Raw genomic sequence first — 22,070 nt, 5'->3', positions numbered from 1 at the left:
CCATAGATGGAATTTGGAGGCTCTGGCATGAGTGACCGAGGTCCCAGAAGAGGAAGAATGGGCCGGAGAAGGCTTGAAGATGATGAGGACGACCAAGAGTTCATATCAAAGAACCTCCATGCCGAGAGACGGAGGAGGCAGAAACTCAGTGACAGGCTCCTGACTCTGCGTTCATCAGTCCCAATAATCACAAATGCAACTACCCAAAACCTATGACATTCTTATTTCCAATCTCCAATTTGCTATTTTTACGTTCCGAACACTTCCACAATGTCTTATCAGATCCTTCTAACAATGTTTCTTTCCACCTCTTGTTTCTGGTTCTAGATGAACAAAGCAACAATAATTGAGGATGCAATTACTTACATCCAAGAGCTGCAGAAGAGTTCACAGGTTCTCACTGAACAGCTACTCGAAATGGAAGGATCGTCTGAAGAGGGAGGAAAGCCAATGGCAGATGAAATTGATGCTGCAGAAGATATGAAGAATTATGGGATCAAGGTTGTTCACCCCTTTATCTCTACGTGAATCATAGTCACATTATATTTGGTCTTATCACAACATGATCTTTTTCACTCATCAGTGTCTCTATCAATTGTGATGTTTCTAGGAAGACGTTAATGTGACCAACATTGACGGGAACAAGCTTCTGATAAGAATTATCCTTGAGAAGAGAAGGGGTTGCTTCACTAAATTGATAGAAGCCATGAATTATCTTGGCTTTGAGCTTTGTGAAACTAATGTTACCACCTGTAAAGGAGCAATGCTTTTTTCATCCTGCGTACAGGTAAGTTCAGAAAATACAAAACTATCTCCAGAAGTCGTTGCAGAAACCTTAACATCTCCTCTGTACCACCATGTGATGGCAACAAACCCAAAATTGGTACATAATGAATTCCCTATGAATAATTGAACTTTGCTCTTTTTTCAGTGAAATATCTCATTTCTGTTAATTTCTTTATAAAAAACAAAAAAGAAAGAAATATGGCCAATGTACTGTAGTTGTCATGTGCACTATCTCAAGACTCACATCTCTATCCTCTGTGTACCTTTATAAACCTAAATTATCCAGCTAAAGCTTATGTTACATTTATTATGATTTCAGGGAACTTATGGGGATAATATCATGGTAGAGCAGACCAAGGAATTTCTGTTAGAGATCATGAGGGGCATTAGAGACTGTTCTGAATGTGCTACTGATTAGTCTCTCTGGTTTATGAATTTGGGAAGACAACTCTAGGATCACAGTTTATTTTATCCAATAACATACTGAATTGTAGCAGTAATAATATGACTTAACATTTTTTATTGCTTATCATGGTTGAGAGGGAATCTTTATTATATTGAGAAGAACAAAAGACAAAAATGTTTGCTTGATTATTTTAGAATTTCAATTTCCGTGTCTGCTGACAGCTGTTCACTTGACGCTGGAAATTTGATTATTCAATTTGTTCAATAATGATCAATCATTCTGCTGAGCGCTGAGAGAGAAGTGGAGAAATTTGGTTATAACTTGAAAGGTTACAAGGACAGAGACAAAAGAATATGGACTGATACTGAAGAACATCAACATTTATGGCTTTGTTGAATCCAAGTTTCTAGCTTGGTGAAGTTGCTGCATTGATGGCCATGCTTCAGTCAATCCAAGAGCAAACGGCTTATTCTGTGTTGAAAGCAATCGTATGGAACATAGTTGCTAGTTCTTGTCATTTTGTTGATTCCTCACATTCTTTAAAGAAAATTAAATTGAAGAGTATCTGGGGAGTAAATCTTCTATATCCCCAGAATATACCTTTCCTGAACACGACCTCCCCTCATAAAATATTGGGTTATGCTAAGATCTAACATTTCAACAAATGGAACAGTTTCCCAAGTTTTCTAACCAGCATGCTACCAACTCTCTTAAAATATGCAGGACAGTCAAGATACAGTCCAAGCTTCCTTCTCTATATATATGACCAACCCTTATTTCTTGGCAGGAATTAAAAGTTTTACCCTGCTTTTTGAGTTTCATGGCTCGGATTCATCACCTGTGCATTGTTTTAGCTGCCGGGTTTTTCAGCTTCATTGTCATGTTTCAAGCAACAGATGGTTCCAGGCTCACTCCACCAGAAGCTGGGATAGATGCTGATCCACCGGATGTCAAAATGATAGCAGAGGGTCCAGTGATTAGAGCCATTGGAAAGCATTCTTCACTTGATAAGTCTGCAGCGGGCGGAGATGTCATCCTTGGAGGATTTGTGATGGCTGTGGTGGTGGCAGTTGTTTGCTACCTTCGCATCACAAGAAAGAGCCAAGAAGCCTATTCCTAGTCTCCAAAGCCCATGCCAGCTTAGTAATGGAATTTGGGAACATAAACTACTTAGTGTCCTCATACTGTTTAAGATGGAGGATGGATTTTTCAGAGTTAGCAAGTTGCTTGATAGAAATTCTGAAATTACACAACCTCAGAACATGATAAAGTAGTAGAATACATCAATATACATGATTACTTTAAATTTTTATGTTTCTGATACAATAATTAGCAGTGTCCTACCATTTTTGGAAGCCTACCAATTGAAAATTCATTCTGTAAACTATATGGCTCACGTAATCATGATGTTGCTCTATGTATATGGTCAAGAGTTATGCTTACAGTAAAAACTAAACCCTGAAAGATTATTTAAATATCAAATAATGGGAGCAATTTTCCTTTACATTTCATGTGTGATATTGAAGATCACTGCCAAATGCCAAAAACCATTAACAGTTTTAAGAAGATGAAGCTTTACTGAGAAAAGAAGATAAGTGAAAGAGACTATCATTCAAGATGTTTATCATTAACAGTTTTATGAACTCCAAAAATTTTGGTCACTGGATTGTGAAATCTTATCTCCCATTTTTTCCATCTTTACATCCCTACAAATACCATCTACAAACTATAATCCATATATTGTCTTGGGAATTTTGAAAAATAAAAGAAAAGCACAAAAAACAAATGGAAATAAAAGAAGGAAATCAAAATATCTCTGGATAATGAAGCAATGGAATTTTCATCTCTGATCTTGAAATTCCTTCTTCTTCCTTCCAACCTTCTCTACCAGAACTTCTGCATTTAACAGCCATTTTTAGATGAAGTAAGAACACTTAATTCCACAAGATTCTTACAAACATAATCAAGAACACAATCCTGAGCAAACAAATAAATTTAAAGAGACCAAAACTCCAAAAGATATTTTTTCCTGACTAAGAGATTATGTTTTCACAGAGTTTCTCTGCCAACCAAGGCAGAGGAAATAAGCACAATAAATAAATTCATGGTCCAAGTCAATCTCGGAAAAACCCAAACAAATCAGAAAGGATTAGAGGGAGAAGACGATTACCTTGAGGCTTGCAAACAGGAGGGTCTTCAAAGAGAGAAAGAGAGAGTTGCTTATGAGCAACACCAATATCAAACAAGATAAGCCCAGAAGAAGGATCGTTCACTATGATACCTTTAACAGGCAACCACAAAAATAGCTCTTCCTGAGAAAGCCCTTCAAGTCCCACAAGTCCACCATAGCTGAGGTTAGCTCTCACCACTCGGTCAAAGTGCACTCTACCATCAAACTTGGCCATGCATGGCGTTTCCAGGTGAACTTCCAGGCGACCATCAGGGTCAAGTTTGTAGGATTTGACATTGTCTGGGAAGAGACCAGCAGGCAGGCCTTGGCCCTGGAGGAGATCTTGTATGGAGGAGGTGACTGTGAGAGGGAAGAGAAGAAAGAGAATGAAGAAAGATGTGGGCGTCAGAGTTTTCAGAGATAGAGACATTGTTTGGAGGATCTTGAAAGACAGAGACAGAGAATTGGGATGCTGAGTTTTTTCAAGGGTTTAAAAGCTTTTGATTTAAGGATGTTTTATATGGAAGTGGGGGCCAGGGAGGACTGCCCAATTTCCTGGCTGGCAATCTTTAATTTCTATTCACCAAACTACCCTTTCTCAGTCTCATATACTTTGTAGTTCTTGTCTTCTTGATGATCATATCTGGAGGGTGACTTGGGAAATCTAAATTAGAAGAAGGTTTGTGAAAGGAATCTGATAACAATAAACAACAGTTTGTCACTCAGCCAAAGGGCGGCCAACAATGATCAGAGGCAGCAGCTGCATGCCCCAGCGTGAAGATTACGAGGTTTGACAGCTTTCCTAGCCTTCTTTCTGCTTTTGTTTTCCCCTCAATTTAAGTTTGTTAACCATTATCTCAATTACTAGTACTAGTTTTAAATTAATCTCTGGATGACAAAGGAAGCTTAACTCCCTTAAACAATAGGAGTCTTGACACATAAACAGGTTACAAAACAAGAAAAAAAAAAGGCTTTGAATTAAGGTAATTAATCGGTTGCCACATTAATAAACAAAATGATTTATATACTTTTTATCATTTGGTATAAACAAGAACCACTTTCCTTCTCTTTATGACTTTTCCTGCTGCTCTGCTGATATCATTGTAAATGTATTGATTGGAATGTCTGGTGCTTTCTTTGACCTGACCCCATTCCTGCTCCCACTTTCTCACCTTTCTTGTGCTTGTTCCCGGCATTGGTTTCTTTAATTAAAGTTATGTTAGTAACTTTTTCGATTCAAATTGTGTAGAAATTTTATCTGCTGCATATTTTGTGTATGCATTTTCATTTCCTTCTGATATGAAGAAATGAACAACAGTAGTGCAGAAATATTTGAAGAGTTTGAATAAGTTTGCATCTGTTCAGGCACTGGTGGAATATGATGTTAGTAACTCCACAAGCATTCTCAAGTAATAGCCATCAAATTTAAGTTGCTGCCTATCTTATATAATCAATTATAATAATGATGTCTGTCAAGCAATTGTTGAAATTGGCCAGCTGATGCCTTGACAGCAGTTTTCATCTCTTAATTAGAGAATGCTGCAAACCTCAATCCCCCTTTAAATCTTGCGCTTTCTTCTTCTTTGGTCACCATTATTCTTTGGTTTAGGAAAAGAGTTAAACAATGATGTATATACCTAGAAAATTGTCTGTGGTTCAACATTTGGAGGCAAGACCAGAAACATGAGGGACCAATTTCTCAGAATATCATGTACAACATTACAGATTTTTACATCAGGTAATCACTTGAAACATTTGAAGCAGTACTTTAGAATTATTCAGACCAGCTGCACACAGCTTTCAAGCAAAGAAAAGAAAAAGAACAGATTAGATAATGGATCTAGTGGGAGTCATGGAGGAAACACTTACTTGCAGATAGAATTGCTCACACTGCTGCAAACTTCATTAATTACAGCTTTATTTATTGCGACCATTTTGGCTAAAAGCAAAGAGAAGGAAGAAAAAGAAAGAATCAATTCAGCCATGAATATTCCTCATGATAGTCCACCTGCCTACATAGATGTTGTTCCTGATAATGCCTTTCATAATTAAAGATGGGATGCTCGTAACTACCTCCATTGCCCCATCGTTCACCGTAAGGATATGAATTACCAAAAAGATAATCTGCACTCCCCTCCCATAGGCAGTTGTCATTGCTCACTTTACTACAAACTCCCTGACAATTCCGATAATCGTTCTCTCTCTTTGCACGGGCCCAGCAGGGCCAGTAACCAAACAAACTTTCACAAAGGTCCATCGCTTCCAAGCCGTACCCTGGAGGAATTTGAGGCACCCTCTTTTCATATTCATTCCCATGACCACTCCCAGAAGAGTAACCATCGGGATAGTTTTCCTTACTGTCTTCACCTTGGTATGAATCTACAGGCTTCTCTTTGGAATCTACATTATGATCTCCACTACTGCCCTGGGATTGCTGCTCTTGATCTTTGGCTGTGGCGGTTTTGCTTCCATTGCTAGGTTTCGCTACGGGTTCATCAACTCCATCTTTCCCATAAGGCGACTTGATGGACCCATAAGAAAAATTATTCAAGGATAGATCATTGGAATCCACTGACGAAAGAGGATAACATATCCCCTCTGAAGGGGGCAGAGGTTTGCCGTATGTTGCATCAGGATCATAGCCGCCCCCATAAGGGGTAGGATCATACTCTTCGAACGCAGGCTCATTGAACTCTGAGACAGAATATGAGACAATAAACCGAGTCTTAACGGTACTGTAATCGCCTCCATAAGGATCTAGGCCATACTCAACATAGTTAGGGTCACTGCAAATGTATGAAGAGTATGAAACTATCGACTGACCAATATCAGGATCATAAGCACCATAACAAGGCGCCGGATCATACTCGAAAGAAGCACAATCGTTGTATGCATAGCTAGAATGAGATGCTAAGGATTGTGATGGAAAAAAATCACTGTTACCACCATAAGGAGTTTGATAATACTCACCGAAAATAGCATCATGATAGCTGGAGCTGTAATTGGCCATTATGGATTCATCAATAGTCTTACTTGCAGTGAGCAAATTCTAGCAGAGCAAGAGAAAAATGGGTTTTTCTTTTTCTGCAAATTGCTCAAGCCATCTAGTTTCTGTATCTTGAAAAGACATCATTATCTCGACCACACAAGACTTTATCTTATCGGAGAGATAAAGTTTCTGCACGTGAGAAGAATGGTGAAATTGGCCCTTTGATAACTACAGCTCAATTATTGTTTTTATTTGGAAAAAGACTACCACGTGACACACCAACATTGTACCTTCAAGCAACGAGTATAAAACTAGTTGTTCATTGCTCTTAATCTACTTGCTTGATGAGATTGTCAAAATCCCATAATTGAACCCATGACCTTTTTCTTTATGTCAATGGCACTAGATCCTGAAAGGATTGATCTGATCATCACAAAAAAAAAAAAAAAAAAGGAATCCTAGCAAATTTTCCTAAATGGTTTTTCATGTTTCTCAAGAGGGTATTGCAAAGATGGTTAGGGAGAGCAGCTGGCAAGTCCTATCCCGGGCCTAACATGTTCTAACAAGGAATGAATGTGGACAGGTATGATCTTGACTTCTTTATTTTCCTTTTTGTTTTATAATTTGTTTTCTTTCTCGAAATATTTGGGCAAATAATGCAGAGTGTTATCCCTTAAAAGGAGGTGATAGGAACCCTTTGAAGAAAGCTTAAATCTGCGCAATTTGCCAATATGTCCACATTCATGCGTAATTGACAAATATATCTGCTATAAAAGGCACACAGTTTCCATTTCCCCCAAAAAAAAGTGACAATAAAACAAAGGATCTGCAGCAATCTCCTTGCTAGTTATCCACTTGCTACTCTTCCTCTCCATGTTATCAATCCGTCTCAACAAATAAACAACTAAATATCTTGCTAGTTCACCAAGAAAAGGCTCATAGCAGGCAAAGAATCCACCACCTGCAAGAAAACACATTACTTATTCTGAGCAGAGATAATAAAAAGTACATTATAAGAAGTCATAAAAAGCATATTTATACCCTGTAAATTATGCAGCAAGGGAATCTCCTCTCAAAGGTTTACATTGGTCTGTGATGTCTTCAAGGGTACTGCTTCACCATGAGGACAGATTGGATGACAAGATTTTAGAGTAGCGATCATCCCTTGTTTCCACCAAAGGTCTGTAAAGTCCCTTGTTTCCATAAAAAATTTAAGTTAGCAAACCACAAGAAAAGAGGCACGAGGTGAAGAGCAATTCTCAAGTCACCTATTCTTAACATGGACAAAAGCATTTAAAAGAGTCAAAATTCCACTTCACATTCAAAGGAATCAACTAATGGATTTCGAGTGCATTGGTACCTTGAAAACCTTCATTCTTTGCTCACTGTCAAGGCATTGTAAAATGTATAATAGGGGTGCCACCTATCGGGATCTTCATCTGTATGGACATTCTCCATCCGTTTCTGGACATCTTTTTGACTCATGCAAAGCAATAAAATATTGAAACGACTAAAAGTGATTAAAGGAATACATTGCTTCAGGAATTGAATAGAGTACTTCTAGGTGAGGATATCAGGACATGAGAATTTCTTACATGTCCAGAACATCAGATATAGGAAGTTTCGAAACAAAATGACACACAGCGGCTTCCAGAAAAGACAACTGTTTTGAAGCATCTTCAAAGGCATACTCAATCCCTTCCTTCACAATCTTTAAGAAATCTGATCTGTGCTTGTTGTGAGCAGCACCCTCAAATGTTCCAGCAAGCTGCACAGCCAGGTCTTCGCAACCTTGAAAAGACTTGCATCTTAAGGATTCATTGTCAATTTGGAGAGTTCCATAAAATGCTGGTAGGCCTGATTCAAATAAGATGTTGGTTGACCTCTAAGAACTTGACAGTTTTCAAATAAACAAATGGTGACAAACAAAACACATTTGTGTGGTCACAACTTATAAAAAGGACTTTAGACTGCATAGGTTAAAGAAAGATTTGGCAATAATTATGATATACCATTCAAACTTGGGGAGGTGTGGTGGATGCAAATGTTCCAAACAAGAAGCCTTGGAAATAAACACATATAAGGCAGCATGATTGTATAAATTTTGGCATACTAATAAAAGGTCATGAGTCCTACCCTTTTCAATACTTCTAGAAAGATGCTAGAGATATCATCATCCGTTTTCTTCAGAACTGTGATTAAATTGTTAACGATCTCCACCATGCTACTTCCATGCATCACAAAATGAGAAATAACCTTGGGAGCAAGAAACTCCTGCAACAGCAATCGGCATCAACAAAGAATGATACTTCTATATTTCGAGTAAAAGAGTGTTAAGGAAATTTTCCCCGAAATAATGATTCCATCTGATACACTGAACCTGGGACCGTATCTGTAGCAATCAACTTTGCAGCAGCAATCATGGCAGCATCTCTCTGTCTCCTCTACATACCCTTTATCCACATCTACATCTTCTGTCTCATCTGTCACAGACATGTTTAGCAAATATATCTATCAAGGAATGCAATGAAACTTCCTAAAAGACATTACTAAATCAAAGAAAAACAGTCAACTACAACTTCCAGTTCCAGCTCTTGATGACACTGTCAATATGTCTCTACCCAATAATCCAATTGCAGACAAGTTAAGGATATCAAACATTGTGCTAAGCAGAGGAAATTAAAGAAATCAGTCACTTGAAATATTGAACAACTGCTCACAGAGTCCCCAAAACTTTTCAAGAACAGGGGTACTCGGACAAAATCCTAAAATTTCAAGCTTTGTTGAAGAGAATTCTCTCTTTCTAAACATCACCACAAGTCTGTAGTATAGTACAAACCTAAGTAATAACAGAAACTTCATTTGTTGGAACTAAGAGAATATTCAACAAATCTTCTTCAAAAGACATGAACATAGCTTGTTAAAGTTCATGTATTAGAGCAAAAAAGGCTTACTCTACAAGCTAGTACAGTTGCAGATTTATTGTCTTCCCCAACTTTAGGATTGGTGTCGAGAAAGGATTCAAGTTCCTCAAACAAGGTGTCACGTTTTGATAGATGAGAAGGTTAGGATGCCTCAGTGACAGTTTCACTAATTATAATTGCATTCAGGGACCATGCTATTTGCAAGTAAATATTCAGAAGCAGAAAACTGGTAACCTGAATGGGCATGAACAACCAAGCTAAGAACAAATGCATTTGAAAGGAGGCTTGGAAAGGCACAATAATGAATTCTTGAGGATTGTTAATTTAACACACCTCATCATCAAGGTTTCTGAAGCTATGAAGAACTGTGATTATATCTTCATATAGGCTCTCATTCAATAGGGGCCCAGACAACTGAAGCTCATAGAACCTTTTCAAATTTACGAGAAGAGTATACTCATCCTCACCATCTTGTAAATCTAAAACTCATTAATTTTTTCCATTTGGAACATAAGGCCAAAATAATAAAGAAAAGGGAGTGGTGAGAAGTACCATTACTTCCTTCATTGCAGATTTAAGCTTCTTAGTAAGTTCATCTTCAAGATCCTTCAATTTGTTGTGGGAAAAATCTTGCAGCTCCCCTGGACTTTCAGTGCAACAAAACTGGATAGCTTTCGGACAAGATCTCAGTGCATCCTTCTCACCATGTTTAAAGAATGCATCTATAATGAGCTGCACAACAACTTTGAAATTCTGGAAGAAATGCATGTCAGAACTTTATATAAATTTGAGCTAAAAATTGTATCTAATAACTTTCATTAACATTTACTTCTATCACCCCACCTCCTCCTGTCTCTTCAGAGAATAAAGCTCAAGGCTCATATGCACAATGATTTCAAGCAGCGATAATACTCTTTCCTTGTCTGCCAAGAATTTACGTAGAAGAGATGGGTAGTTCTTCATCATGGCAATTGTCACATCCCGTCTGCTGTTCTCAAATATTTTCTGATGTTTGGGGTAAAAAGGAGGAAGGGAAGATTAGGAAGAGAAAGAAATTATATACTTTTCATTGTCCAAAAATAGAAATTATGCACTTTTTGAGCTTTATTATGACATTGCTTTTGATTGTAAATAGGAACAGTCTTCTCTCCAACAGCTTTCCTAACTGATGCAGAAAGAAGTCTAATCAAGTTTGTAGCATCCTCCTCGGTTAGCTCAACTAATGGATTCTCATCCAAGAGCATACAGATGACACTTCCAATCCTGCAAGTGAAATATAAATTGACATCTTAGCAAACAAAAACAGCTTATAATATTAGAGAAAAACCATTTCAATATGTTAGATTTCTTATATGATGGTTAAATTTTCTTTGACAGCAGGGCAGGTAGGTTAAAATTTATCCCAAGCTCAATCATTTAAAGATGAGCCAGTTTCCTCTTGCCCAACATAAACCTGCCTCATGATGACAGTCATGCAATATCAGCCAATCTTATATCATAGGCCAGGTTGGCCAGCCTTCGTGTGCTCTAAATATTATAGCATACCTTCATGGCCTTCATGTAATCCCAAACAGCATCTAGGACATAGAGACTTAAAATTTAATTTGTTGAATGTTTTCTTAGTATCTGTCGCATTCTGCCAAGATGGATCTGACTATCATTTCCTGAAATGGATATCGTTGTCAGCAGACAATATTCGTTGATGTAATCGGTGGTTCACAGGGCATGAAAGAGTCCCAAAAATATCAAACCTTTCGGGCCAGATTGGAAGCTATTAAATTTCTGAGCAATCAAGTGATCATATAGTAGTTCTCCTTGAGCATGCCTGATTTCTGGCTTATAATCAACAAGCATATCATCATACAAGGGATGCAAGTTGTCGTCAGGTAGAAGCCAATGTCTGCTAATATGACACATAACCTGTTTTCAATGGAAAAGCATTGCACAAAAATGTCTGCAAGTATTCATCGCGCAAGAACAATGGAGGGTACGAACAAATCCAAATGCCAAGTGACTGTATGCACATCATCCGAATGTTGGGATCAATGTCTCGGTAGCGATGCTTAAACAACCTTCAAAAGACAGTAGTAAGAAGAAACTAGATAAGACAGAATACTAGAAGACTTTAACAATCTGACTAATGTACCAAGCTATATAGAAACTCCCCTGTGAATATCTTTTCCACCATCTGCACTGTCAGATTAATCCTTTCCTGAGTTCTCAATAACCTGTCATTTAGTTGTTCCTGAAGAGGCCCCTTTGTTTTTTTTTTCGAATTTTTTAGCATTTAACTGTCTTTGAGTGGTATATCGCTGTTCAGCAAGTGTTTTTGCAACAGAAATTAAGGACGTGACTAGTTGGAGATCCATCAGCAGCGCAGCTTGACAGTAAGCTCTTGGAGGAGCGCTGCATAGTGTTGGAAAAACCAGAGAAACTAAATCATCATCATAACATTCCACAAAATCTAGCTACGATCAGAAATAAAAAATGTTAAAAAGCTCTTAAGCAGTGACCATGAAAGTGCTATGATGTAATCCATGCATATGTCAAACAAAACAGCATTAAACAACGGCCCGTGCTGGCACTCAACAACCAAATTATCCCAGAATGAAACAAGATTCTGCTTGAACTTCTTGAACACCTTGCCTTTTGGAGTTTGCTAACCTTCAACTTCACCCTGAAATTCCACACCATATGATTAAACTTACAGAAAAGAAAACAAACAGTACCAAATAAAAAAGCACATAGCTTAGGTTTCCAGCAAGGTCAACCAGAGCAACGACAACATCACCAACATTAGCCTCATCAAGAAACTCTTCCTTGGTGTTACACCTAGTTCCACCTGCCAGCACAATCCCACATTTGAAAAAAAAGAAAGAAAACTTTTGTCTGAAAATTTTGCCATTAGTACCTGAAATAGTATTGGTAAGAGTTCCAACATTGCAGGTTTAGGTTCCTTCTCGTAACACTCAACCCAACTCCTGACAGCTTCAGGAATATGTTTCCCATCACCTCTGATAACCTCCGCAGGAACTAATCCCGTAATCTAGGGGAAAAAATGAACACTGAAAAACAGCAGGAAATCATAGCTAATATAAATAGTACCAATCAAACTCTCATCCCTCTCAGAAGCTCGAGTTCGCTTAGCTTCGGGACCCGTCGGCTTCGCCTGTACTGCTGGGCATCCATTGTTACTGCCAAGCTCTCGAATCCTTTCCTGCATTTGTTGTAAAATGAATACGTTTAAGTTTTGAATTACGTGCACACAGACAAAAAAAAAAAGGGTTTGACTTGAGCGGGGGAGCCAAGACAAACTAACCAAGTGGCGAGTGGAAAAGAGGGAAGCAAGAGGCACGTCGTCATCCATGCTGGCAGCCTTTTGACTTTTGTCTTTTTCTTGACTTTAACCCCAGGAACTGTACTCAAAGTCAAGACCAGGGAGAGACAAAACGAGAAAAAAAGAAACACAAGCACTGTCAAAGATTCACTGCGCTTTTCTCTTTTCACTCCTAACCCCTAAGATTGATGCCGCTGCTGCACCTACCTGGGCAAGTAAAACCGTACAGATCACAGAGTAAATCAAACGAGGACCAAGAAATAGAGAATTAAATAACAGATTACACAGAATAATAATAATAATAAAAGGGTTTTGGGAGAAGGGAGAACTTTTCCATAAAGGATAAGATGTGCTTGAGCAGTTAAAGACACAGGTCAAAATTCTCTCTCCACCCAAGTTGGAGTTAGACAAATCTTGACAAGGCAAAAACATTCTACAAGCACAGTCCAAACTACTCTCTCCATCTACACTAGGGCCCTTTACTTTGGGGCCTCAGTTTAAGCCCAAAATAACATGCAATCACTCAATAGTTCCCATCTATCAGCCATCTTCAAAAAGGCCGTGAAATAATACACAAAATATCAAAGACAAAGAAATTAAGAATATGTGGGTGATGGTTCTCTCAATGGCTTGAATGGTTGATCAATATTACAGAATTATTGTACACGGTAGAATAGATGCTTGGTCTCCGCCGGGAGCATACTCATTCCTGCATATGCCACATCTTCCCTTTTCTTCCAACATCCTCAATAATATTTGTTGGAAATGGTTGGCCCCTATCACTACATAATACAAGTATCAATATAATCATTAAATCTTGGACCATATACTAAGTATTATATTATATATAAGAATATAGTGATGGTTGCAAGATAAGGCCAGGCCCAGTTTGTTTTTTTTTTTTTTTGAAGTTTATTACAATGATGAAAAGGGTCGGAGACTCTCCAAGGCCCATTGTCAGTGGACTGGTAATGGCATTAGCACAAAACTTCGACCGTCAATTTGACATGTGAATGACTTTAAGATATGCTTTTCACCCCCACCAAATGGCCCAGAAACATGCCTAGAAAAATCTCATTTGATCATATCAGTACTTTGCTGTTACAAAGTCAAATATAGTCAGTCACTCTCTCACCAGAGTCTTCGAATATTTTCCTTCCCACGGGAGTGACCAAGAAATGCAGCTGAAACTCAACGAATCTTTAAAAGGGAATGAAGTCTAAATCATGAAGACTAAATCCTGCAATGTGCATTGACAAAATGGTAGCAGTAGTAGTTTAAAGATTAGGTTTATATTACATCATACCATCAAAAGCACTGTTCAAGGAAATCAAGAACAGGCCTAACTAGACACGTCAGTGATAATGTTAGTCTCCCAAAGTGAAATTAAATAAATGAAATCACTGTTATTTTAAGCATAATCGTTTGACCCAATCTTACATTATATCAGCAGTTCAACAAAACGCGTTTGTTTTTAGAGGGTAGGCATGAGAAAAAGGGAGGAAAGGAACACTAAGAAACAGGGGAAGCAATTAAACCAACTCTTGTTTATGTAGTACGTTTTTGTCTCTTTTTGTGTGATTCTATCAGGAAATTTTGCTCCAGGGATGATTAATATATTAGTTGCCTGCATTCTTTAATCTTTAATTGGGCTATGCATTTGATAATCATGGGAGAAAGAAGAGAAGGATGGTCCAGATATCCTTTTGTCATGAAAGATAGTAATTGTTTATCTTCAATTTGGCTTAGGCAAAGTGAACTGAATTTTAATAGTTTCTCTGTGATTGAACTCTGAGTAAGCCAATAGAATATTATTTGACTTTTGTAGATGCATCCAAGGCCTTTTTGTATCCACCACATCAGGGATTCCAGGATTTCTAAATATCTATCATAGCTCCTTTTGCAAAAGAAATTCTACTTGATTATTATGTATTTGGTTGCATTACAACAGTTCTGATCTCGATATCTTGCGCAAAGGTCGAGATCATTTCTCTCGACCAAGTTCTACAGGAGCAGTTTAACCTTCCTTTGTGGGTCATTTGGAATGTTGTCCTTGGAGGAAAGCTGTATTGACCCTTTGGAAGGGTAAGAAGTTGTGTCAGGTTTTGTTTGACTTAAGCTGGTAATAACATATCTGACAGAATTGTCTAATCTTGTTTCCCATTCTTAATTGTCTTTAAGCCCACATAATACCAAAAAGCTATCCAATATAATTCTTCTTCTACATCATCTTGTGTTTGTTTTCATTTTCATATAGGGTAAGTTACTTAATCAATCATCTCAAAGAAATTCTCTGCGAGGGATTAGCTGCACGGCTTTCTGCACATACAAAAACAAATTCATTGAACCAGAACCTTTGGCTTTGTGCACAGCTTTTGCTATGCAGCCTATCTAGTATATAACTATTAGAACTAGTAATCTTTCGCTAGCTACTTGAATGTTTCGCGAGTTAAGAATTTAAAATGTGAACAGGTGATTTCAGATGAGACAAAGGAGGGGGGAGAAACAAGGCGTGTGGACAAAGTACTGAGCAGGGAAATTCTTTCTCTAGCAATTATGACAAGAAAGAAATTAAGCAGGAATAAGAAAAAGAGTAGGTCCAACCCGTCCCTCTACTCCATTTTACCATCATCAAAAAACCTAAAACAACATTTCCTTGTGTAACTCCTCAACCTGAGTCCATGGGGTTTGAAAGTCCTTTGATCAATTACATTGAAATTGACTCATCAGCCAATTGTTTCTAAATGTGTAATGATGATGTCAAGCTGTGGGGCTTTTCATACCAGTTTCATAAGCTTAGAGAATATAACAAAACTAGCCCCCCCCCCCCCCCCCCCTTTTCTCCCAATGGATGTGATTCCAAAATCCAAAACCATTCAATCAATTACATTAATTGTCCAGATAGTTGGTGTCAAGTATATTAAAATTCTGACTAATAGTTCAGACATCAGAAAGAAGCTTCAAATATCAGTGGAGAAGGAAAATAATTGCATCCACAAGAACAGCTTTACAATCTAATGAATGCCAACATTCTGAAAATGAAAGAAGAAGAAACAGCCAGGTCCACTGATAGAAGAAAACACAGAGAAAATAATGAAGTCATCTTTCACTTGCAGACCAATGTAAAAAGAAATAATCAAGGACATGCGTAAGCATAAGCTAACAAGGAATGACCCTTATTTCAATCAGTGTCCTATAATCCATCTTAAGAATATTAAAGAGAGGCGGAGGGTGTTGTCCTGGGACCCTCAAAATGACTACAAAAGCATGTTTCAAACATGGGTCAATTATCCCATGTCAACCCCACCAAAATGGAAGACAAATTTTTTTGGTGACATTTTCATGAGTCCACAAAACCAATGATGAATGACCTGCCGTGCTTTGGAATTTAGGAGTTTTCTTTTGCTCTCTTTGGTGCAAATTGCATTTCAAAAAAAAGAAAAAATTTCATACCCCATAAAGATAGAAGTCAATCTAGACAGGGATGGCCATGGAGGGAACATGCACCTAATTTTAAAGAGGAAGGGATTACAAGTAATACCATTGGGGTTATATAGTAGGTAAGGATTACAAGGATTTGAACAAGTAGCCCTCGACATTAATAATGACTCCTAAATGATAGAATTCAGATATAGGACGGCAACGAAAAAAGGAAGGGAACCAACCCTTGGAGCTTTTAATTTTATCTTTAATCATTTTCTCATTGAGCATGAGCATGCCATAGCCACACACATGAATATAATTAATCGTGCTTGTCACTATACTATTTGTTGATCTCCTTATTGCTAATTAATTACTTCTTTCTCTCCTTAAATGAGTTGGTTAAAGTATTTGTAAATGAAATTATTGCTTGATCACAGAGGATTGCACATGAGTTTCCATGAAACTTAAGGATGATCTTAACACGTGGGGATCGAAAAAGGGAATAAATCATGGTCTTGCAACTAGTATTATATAAAAAATGAAACTAGTTGTTTCAACTTGCATTACTATTGCTATAAGTAGGGACGATCCTTAAGCCACTACAAGAAACAAGATTTCACCGATTGTTTTTTTTCTTATTTTAAATTCTAACATGAAACTCATTTTCACTAATTGATATTTATAATGCACATTATAACCGTAAAATTCACGAATACATAAAATTTTAAACTACATAAATATAAATATATAATGATATCGATATATCAATTATATATATTAGTACTATTAGTTTAAAACGATTAAAACACGATCACGCTTTAAGAATGTGCTAAGTTTTTAAACCCCACCACCATCATGTGTCACCCAATTTGATAATCAATCCTTAATTAAATCATGTAAGGGTTAATGCTCAATATCTTATAGGTGTTTAACTGTAGAGAAAGGGAAAGGATGTGTGTAAAAAGGAAGAGAGTAGAACAAGAGAAAAGGGTGGCTGCTGGTTATGGTGCGTGTTCACCGATTTTGGGGTTGACCATTAACGAGCAAAGCCACTACGCACGTTGGAAATCACAAAACATATGAGCCATCTTGGGTTTGAAACCCTTTGTTGGTCAACCCATGGCCACAAAATAAAGACGTATGGCCTCTCCTTCTCCTCTTTTCCATTGTTTATATTTGTTCACGTTAAGCTCCTTTCCTTACTCGTGGGCTCTTCGGCATGTGTTTTCTGCCTGCTTCAAGTTGCCACGTGATAGCCTTGGTGTACTTTACCAAGGTCACCATTGCTCTCTTCTCAACCATGCCTATGTACTCGTCTTTTTCCTTGTCATTTTTTACATCACATGATTCCCTCAGTATTACATCACTACAGTATATTTCTACGTATAGATATACATATGTATAATGTATTCGATCAGGTACATTTGGATCAAACATCGTCCATTTGTACAAAGCATTAAGTGTTTGAAGATTGATTGCATTCATACCTCCAAGTTTGATTACACACCATGTTTGAAATATCACACAAAACTTGATCACTACCACTACCTAATTGAAGCATTTTGTTTTCATATAATTAATTCCTTTCTTCATAATTATTAAAAAAGATTTATACATACATGTTTAAATCGATAGAACAATATTATCAATCCTCACAGTAATCAAGATTATGTGTTTTTTACTCGTACCAGTCGAGTATAATTAATTAGTTAAAAATGAATAAATTGACAGTAATTTATAATCTTATTATATGCGAACTGGCTAATTATAATGACAATAGTGAACAAGTCCGTGTGTATGGTAGAGAGTCACAAGGCATGACATGAGCCATATAAGATAGGGGATCAGGGTCCCCCATACGGGCCACTTTTATGTGAAGAGAGAACATTCCACAATGAGAAGAAGACAAGCAAGAAAATCCAAAGGGTTAGATAGGCATATGATCTAATACCCTTTTCGCATCAAGGGAAAGTGACCACGGTTGTCTTAGCCTGAGATGGCAAAGAAGGGAAGGTCAGTCTGTCTCAGCGGCTAGACAGCCACTTGTTTTTGCCAAAGGATTTTCTTTTCTTCTTTCTCTTCCTTCCTTCCTTCACGCGCTGCATGTCCTGCCCATATATGGTGCCCCGACCTGGACTTTGTTTCTCTCCTTTAATCAGACAGAACAGCTAGGATATTTGATGAAAGCTCCTTTGTCCTTTGATAATGGCCGCACCATTGATGTGGGATTTGGAACAATTTGCATAATTGACTTTTATATTGGAAAACCATTTTCACATTTCCCATTCTTTTCAGATTCTAGTTACAAAAATATCTTTTAAACTATTTGTTGGCCAATGACTATACATTGGCTTTCAAGTTTGCAAAAGAAATTAGAATTAGCTAAAAGAACTATTAATTAGGTCTAAGATTGATTATAAATTACCATTCAACTATATATATATATATATATAAAGTATTTTATAATAAATGTATTTTTTTTTTAATTCGACGAAAAGAGTGTATTAAATGAAATTTTAAGAAGACATAATATCTAAAAAATTTTAAACTATTTAGATAAAAAAACTTTTATTTGAGTTCGATTAAGTTGTTATATTTTTATTTTTAATCAAATACTCTTATGATTAATAATTGATCAATTGTGATTACTCACAATTTCACCCGTCATTTTATATCAACATAATTATGATATAATATGCTAACATATTAATGTAGCATAATAAGACGATCATGTAACATTTTTAATTTTTATATTAACATCATATCAATATTGGCATTTTATTAATCATAATTAATTAATTTTAATTATATATAACTTAACTTGATTTAAAATAAAAATATATTAATTTAATTAAATATAATAAAAATAAAAAATTATTTAAAATTTTAAAATAATATAAAAAAATTTTATAGGCACTTTTCACCGACAAAACAAGAAATATAAAAAAAAAATGAAGGGGAAAATGGGATTGTGGAAGGAGAAGACATTGACGGTTAATATTTGAGTATGGGATGGATCTCTGTTTAACACTGAACCGTACCGCCAAAATGAAATCATTCGCCGGTAAGAACCTGTCACCCTCGTACTTTGACTCCTGCGGCGCCAAACACGGTCCCACGTGTCTCCTTACACGCACGCGCGCGTGCCGTGTGGGTCCCACGTTGACTCACTTCCCTCTTGACCCTTCCCGACTCTTTTGGTCAGACTTTTATCTTACCTAAGCATGACGTCAAATTCTCTCCCTCTCTCAACGGATTGGCGGTTTCTAAAGTTAATAGGTTGGTTAAATGCCAATGCTTTTTAGTTATTTTAGTTAACTCTCTCTCTCTCTCTCTCTCTTTTAATTAAGCCCTAAGCATATCAAAAAAGCTTGGAATAATGGAACTAGAGTTTGGTTTAATGGAAGTAAGTACTACTTTCATTTAATGAAAGAAAGGTAGCATCTTTTTATTTTAATTAGTATTATCAGTAAATATGCTTCATTTGTTTTTTATTTTCATTTGTCTTTCTTTTTTCGATGTTTTAAAATGAAATTTCTTTTTTAAGATAATATTCTTATTTTTTAAGATTAAAAATATTAAGTATTTATATTGTAAAAATTCAAATTGTAGCCCAAAATTTAAAAAAAAAATAGACAAACATTTAAAGACGAAAAGAGTAATTTTTTATTTAATCAAGATGTAATGTTCAAGTTTAAGCCTTTTTTTTTATTAGTAGTATTCTATCTATCTATATAGTTAATTATATAGTTGGTGGATTAAAAAAGAATGGGAGTCCAAGAACTTGGTCATTATTCAGTAATTATCAAGTAATTAAGTCTATAAAAACCATCTCATATTTCTTTTCACTGCTCTTTGAGGGAGCATATTGTTGCCCTTTGGCTTAGTTTCAAAAACTGGAATTGCATATATCTCAACACAATTTAAGATATGCATACAGTGAACATACAAAGCTAACTAAATGATTAATCAAGTGGGATTGGACCTTAATCAGCCTTTTGACTAATCTCTTGATTGGCAATTGGATTATCTTACAAAATTTGATTTGTTTTTCCCCTTTGACTGCCTAAATTGAAAATCATGTTCTACATGATCTTTAGCATTTAGACCAATATTTGAACAAATATGGTAAACTACAAGTCAATATTAGGTGACGGCCCATATAAATATTATTGGTAGGAGCCTAAGATCAAGCCCCATTGAAACCATATATTTGATAGTTCATTAAATTTATTATAAGATATATCACCATATACACATGGTACCCCACGTGTATCAAAATTGACCTAAATCATTCGTTGAAGGATTTTGATTCACAGAATTTGACTTGATGAAGTATCAATGTCAAGCAGAGTTTGCAGTGTTGAAAATCAAAACCCAAAGTCTCTTTCCTTACATTTTTGGGAGAAACTTAGAATTCATGGATCGCACCTAACTTACCTTTTAATTCTTCAAAAGTCAACTATTTTCTTCAAATTTTTTTTCTTTTCCTTTTTGGGGCTAAGGTCTAATTAACTTTCCATAATCTGAAAAATTAAATTAGTCCAAGTCAAAATTATGTATTAGCATTCAATTAAGGTTAAATCGCGTCCCAAAATTGAATCTTAAATATTTTTTTTGACCCATTCTTGAAGACATATTGTGACAATGATTTTGATTTTTCTTGTGGGTGGTGGATCATTGTACAAAAAAGCAGGTGTTCAATTTACTCAATCGAATGAAAACAAAATTTTGTTGACTTGTCATGCATAGGGAAACCTTTTACAAAATTTTCACAATTCTCCTTAGAGATGGAAACAAAATTAGGCATCATGTTGTTGTTTGTTGACCTATTGATTTTTTTTTTTTATTCTTTCATTTTGTTTTTTCCATTTATGGATGAAATTCTCGAAGCTTTAAAGGTGTGAAAAATAACTCTGTGTGCACAAAATAAAGAACAAAAATAATGCTCACAATTCCTCTATTTTCCTCCTTATCAAACAAACAATAATTTACCTATGTGAACTATATGTAATTAATGTCCTTTTTTATATTAAAAAAAAGTAAATTTTAATAAAATGATGAATTCTATTTAAATAATAGTATTCATTTTCTCAGAGGAAGAAACCCTTTTTTTTTTCTTCCACTTTCTCCTCTATCTCAACTGATTTGCTCCTAAGAGTTGGAAGGTATAATTAGATTCATGATAAAGAAATCCTATATCTATTAAGTGAGGGTCTATTGAGCATATAAATATAACAAAGACCTCTCTAATTATAATCAATTGATTTTAAGTTAGATATTTCTCTTAAAAATTCAAAATGGTTACTGTTGCCTTCTTCTTGATAAATAATCGCGTCATAGATCGATGATTTATATACAACAAAAGCGTGATGATAACGTTTCGACACTAGCCTCTAGAGAAAACGCCCCATTGATAGAGTTTTGGCATTGACAAAAATGTTCTATTTGCGTTGATTCAAGACTAAAATGTCACCCTCGAAAACATTTGCATCATAAAGGAAATTAAGAAAAGTGCCATAAGAAAGTATGGTAACAAAGGAGTCAAAATTAAATTCCTCTGCTACCAAATATTTAATTGAAGTAATTTTCCAATTTGATGAAAGTGACAGTCACGCGCTATCGCTGCCTTGAAAGATATAAGAATCATACATTATATTTTGGGACCGTCTGAGTCCCAATGGTCCATAAATTTCAGGTTCATCAATGCCCTTTTCTCTTCACTATTATATTCAAACCAAATATCAGCCGTCCGATTAAACGAAGAATTGGGGTCCAAAACACTGACGTGGCAGTCAGATCAAGCACCATCATCAACATCATCATATACCCACATCCCTTTATTCAGAAGGAACAAAGAATTATTTTTTTAAAGAATTACCAAACAAATTAAATATATAGTTATTTTAATACCAAGTATTAGTACTAAAGTTAATGGGAAAAAAAAAATTCGATTCAAATATGCTTTTTCTCTCATTTGTCCAATCATTCCTTGAAATGTCAACCAAATTCTGGTACTCTTGCGTGCACCGTTT

General features: G+C 36.1%; 3 protein-coding genes, 1 long non-coding RNA gene and 1 pseudogene across 8 annotated transcripts; 1 reads left to right on the top strand and 4 right to left on the bottom strand.

Moving 5' to 3' along the window:
• Window positions 1-6: 6 nt before the first annotated feature.
• Window positions 7-1,204, top strand: DYT1 (basic helix-loop-helix (bHLH) DNA-binding superfamily protein). The gene is made up of 4 exons (XM_018122866.2): window positions 7-195; window positions 328-501; window positions 611-787; window positions 1,106-1,204. Exons 1-4 carry the CDS (start codon window positions 7-9, stop codon window positions 1,202-1,204), a joined length of 639 nt encoding a protein of 212 aa, XP_017978355.2.
• A 1,640-nt stretch (window positions 1,205-2,844) lies between these two features.
• Window positions 2,845-3,958, bottom strand: LOC18597019 (serine protease, putative (Protein of unknown function, DUF538)). Of its 2 annotated transcripts, none has more exons than XM_007025829.3 (2): window positions 3,363-3,958; window positions 2,845-3,085 (listed from the first exon to the last, which is right to left on the bottom strand). In XM_007025829.3, the coding sequence occupies exons 1-2, from the start codon at window positions 3,790-3,792 to the stop codon at window positions 3,033-3,035; spliced, it is 483 nt and encodes a 160-aa protein (XP_007025891.1). In that variant the 5' UTR covers window positions 3,793-3,958; the 3' UTR covers window positions 2,845-3,032. The 2 variants fall into 2 exon arrangements, with proteins under 2 accessions (XP_007025891.1, XP_007025890.1); XM_007025828.3 differs by having other exon boundaries at window positions 2,845-3,088; window positions 3,363-3,925.
• A 1,066-nt stretch (window positions 3,959-5,024) lies between these two features.
• LOC18597018 (uncharacterized) lies at window positions 5,025-6,654 on the bottom strand. 3 transcript variants are annotated; one of them, XM_018123712.2, is made up of 2 exons: window positions 6,333-6,563; window positions 5,025-6,056 (listed from the first exon to the last, which is right to left on the bottom strand). In XM_018123712.2, exons 1-2 carry the CDS (start codon window positions 6,370-6,372, stop codon window positions 5,335-5,337), a joined length of 762 nt encoding a protein of 253 aa, XP_017979201.2. In that variant the 5' UTR covers window positions 6,373-6,563; the 3' UTR covers window positions 5,025-5,334. The 3 variants fall into 3 exon arrangements, 2 of the variants coding, with proteins under 2 accessions (XP_017979201.2, XP_007025889.3); XR_001928547.2 differs by having other exon boundaries at window positions 6,008-6,148; window positions 6,333-6,654; XM_007025827.3 differs by having other exon boundaries at window positions 5,025-6,565.
• Window positions 6,655-7,032: 378 nt separating this feature from the next.
• LOC148762279 (uncharacterized) lies at window positions 7,033-7,820 on the bottom strand. The gene is made up of 3 exons (XR_016027082.1): window positions 7,712-7,820; window positions 7,393-7,533; window positions 7,033-7,312 (listed from the first exon to the last, which is right to left on the bottom strand). It is a non-coding gene; the product is annotated as an uncharacterized LOC148762279 (long non-coding RNA).
• Window positions 7,821-8,041: 221 nt separating this feature from the next.
• Window positions 8,042-12,932, bottom strand: LOC18597016 (sister-chromatid cohesion protein 3-like; annotated as a pseudogene). The gene is made up of 12 exons (XR_016027081.1): window positions 12,595-12,932; window positions 12,187-12,492; window positions 12,047-12,117; window positions 11,789-11,952; window positions 11,027-11,681; window positions 10,821-10,939; window positions 10,370-10,538; window positions 10,119-10,280; window positions 9,828-10,028; window positions 8,732-8,834; window positions 8,488-8,625; window positions 8,042-8,208 (listed from the first exon to the last, which is right to left on the bottom strand). The product of XR_016027081.1 is annotated as a sister-chromatid cohesion protein 3-like (transcript).
• Between the last annotated feature and the right edge of the window lie 9,138 nt (window positions 12,933-22,070).

This window comes from Theobroma cacao, chromosome 6, assembly GCF_053813885.1.
Source record: "Theobroma cacao isolate CCN51 chromosome 6, ASM5381388v1, whole genome shotgun sequence".
Classification (NCBI taxonomy): Eukaryota; Viridiplantae; Streptophyta; class Magnoliopsida; order Malvales; family Malvaceae; genus Theobroma; species Theobroma cacao.
The sequence above is the reverse complement of the archived record's forward strand: the minus strand, read 5'-3'. Positions and strand labels throughout refer to the sequence as shown.

Excerpts from the sequence above, each read along its gene's own strand:
- DYT1 (XM_018122866.2), top strand. The coding sequence starts at position 7 with ATGGAATTTGGAGGCTCTGGCATGAGTGACCGAGGTCCCAGAAGAGGA. Across the intron at positions 196-327 it reads CAGTCCCAATAATCACAAAT|ATGAACAAAGCAACAATAAT; the intron begins GCAACTACCCAA and ends TTCTGGTTCTAG. Across the intron at positions 502-610 it reads TGAAGAATTATGGGATCAAG|GAAGACGTTAATGTGACCAA; the intron begins GTTGTTCACCCC and ends TGATGTTTCTAG.
- LOC18597018 (XM_007025827.3), bottom strand. The coding sequence starts at position 6,372 with ATGGCCAATTACAGCTCCAGCTATCATGATGCTATTTTCGGTGAGTAT.
- LOC18597019 (XM_007025828.3), bottom strand. The coding sequence starts at position 3,792 with ATGTCTCTATCTCTGAAAACTCTGACGCCCACATCTTTCTTCATTCTC. Across the intron at positions 3,089-3,362 it reads TCCTGTTTGCAAGCCTCAAG|AAGTTCTGGTAGAGAAGGTT; the intron begins GTAATCGTCTTC and ends TGTTAAATGCAG.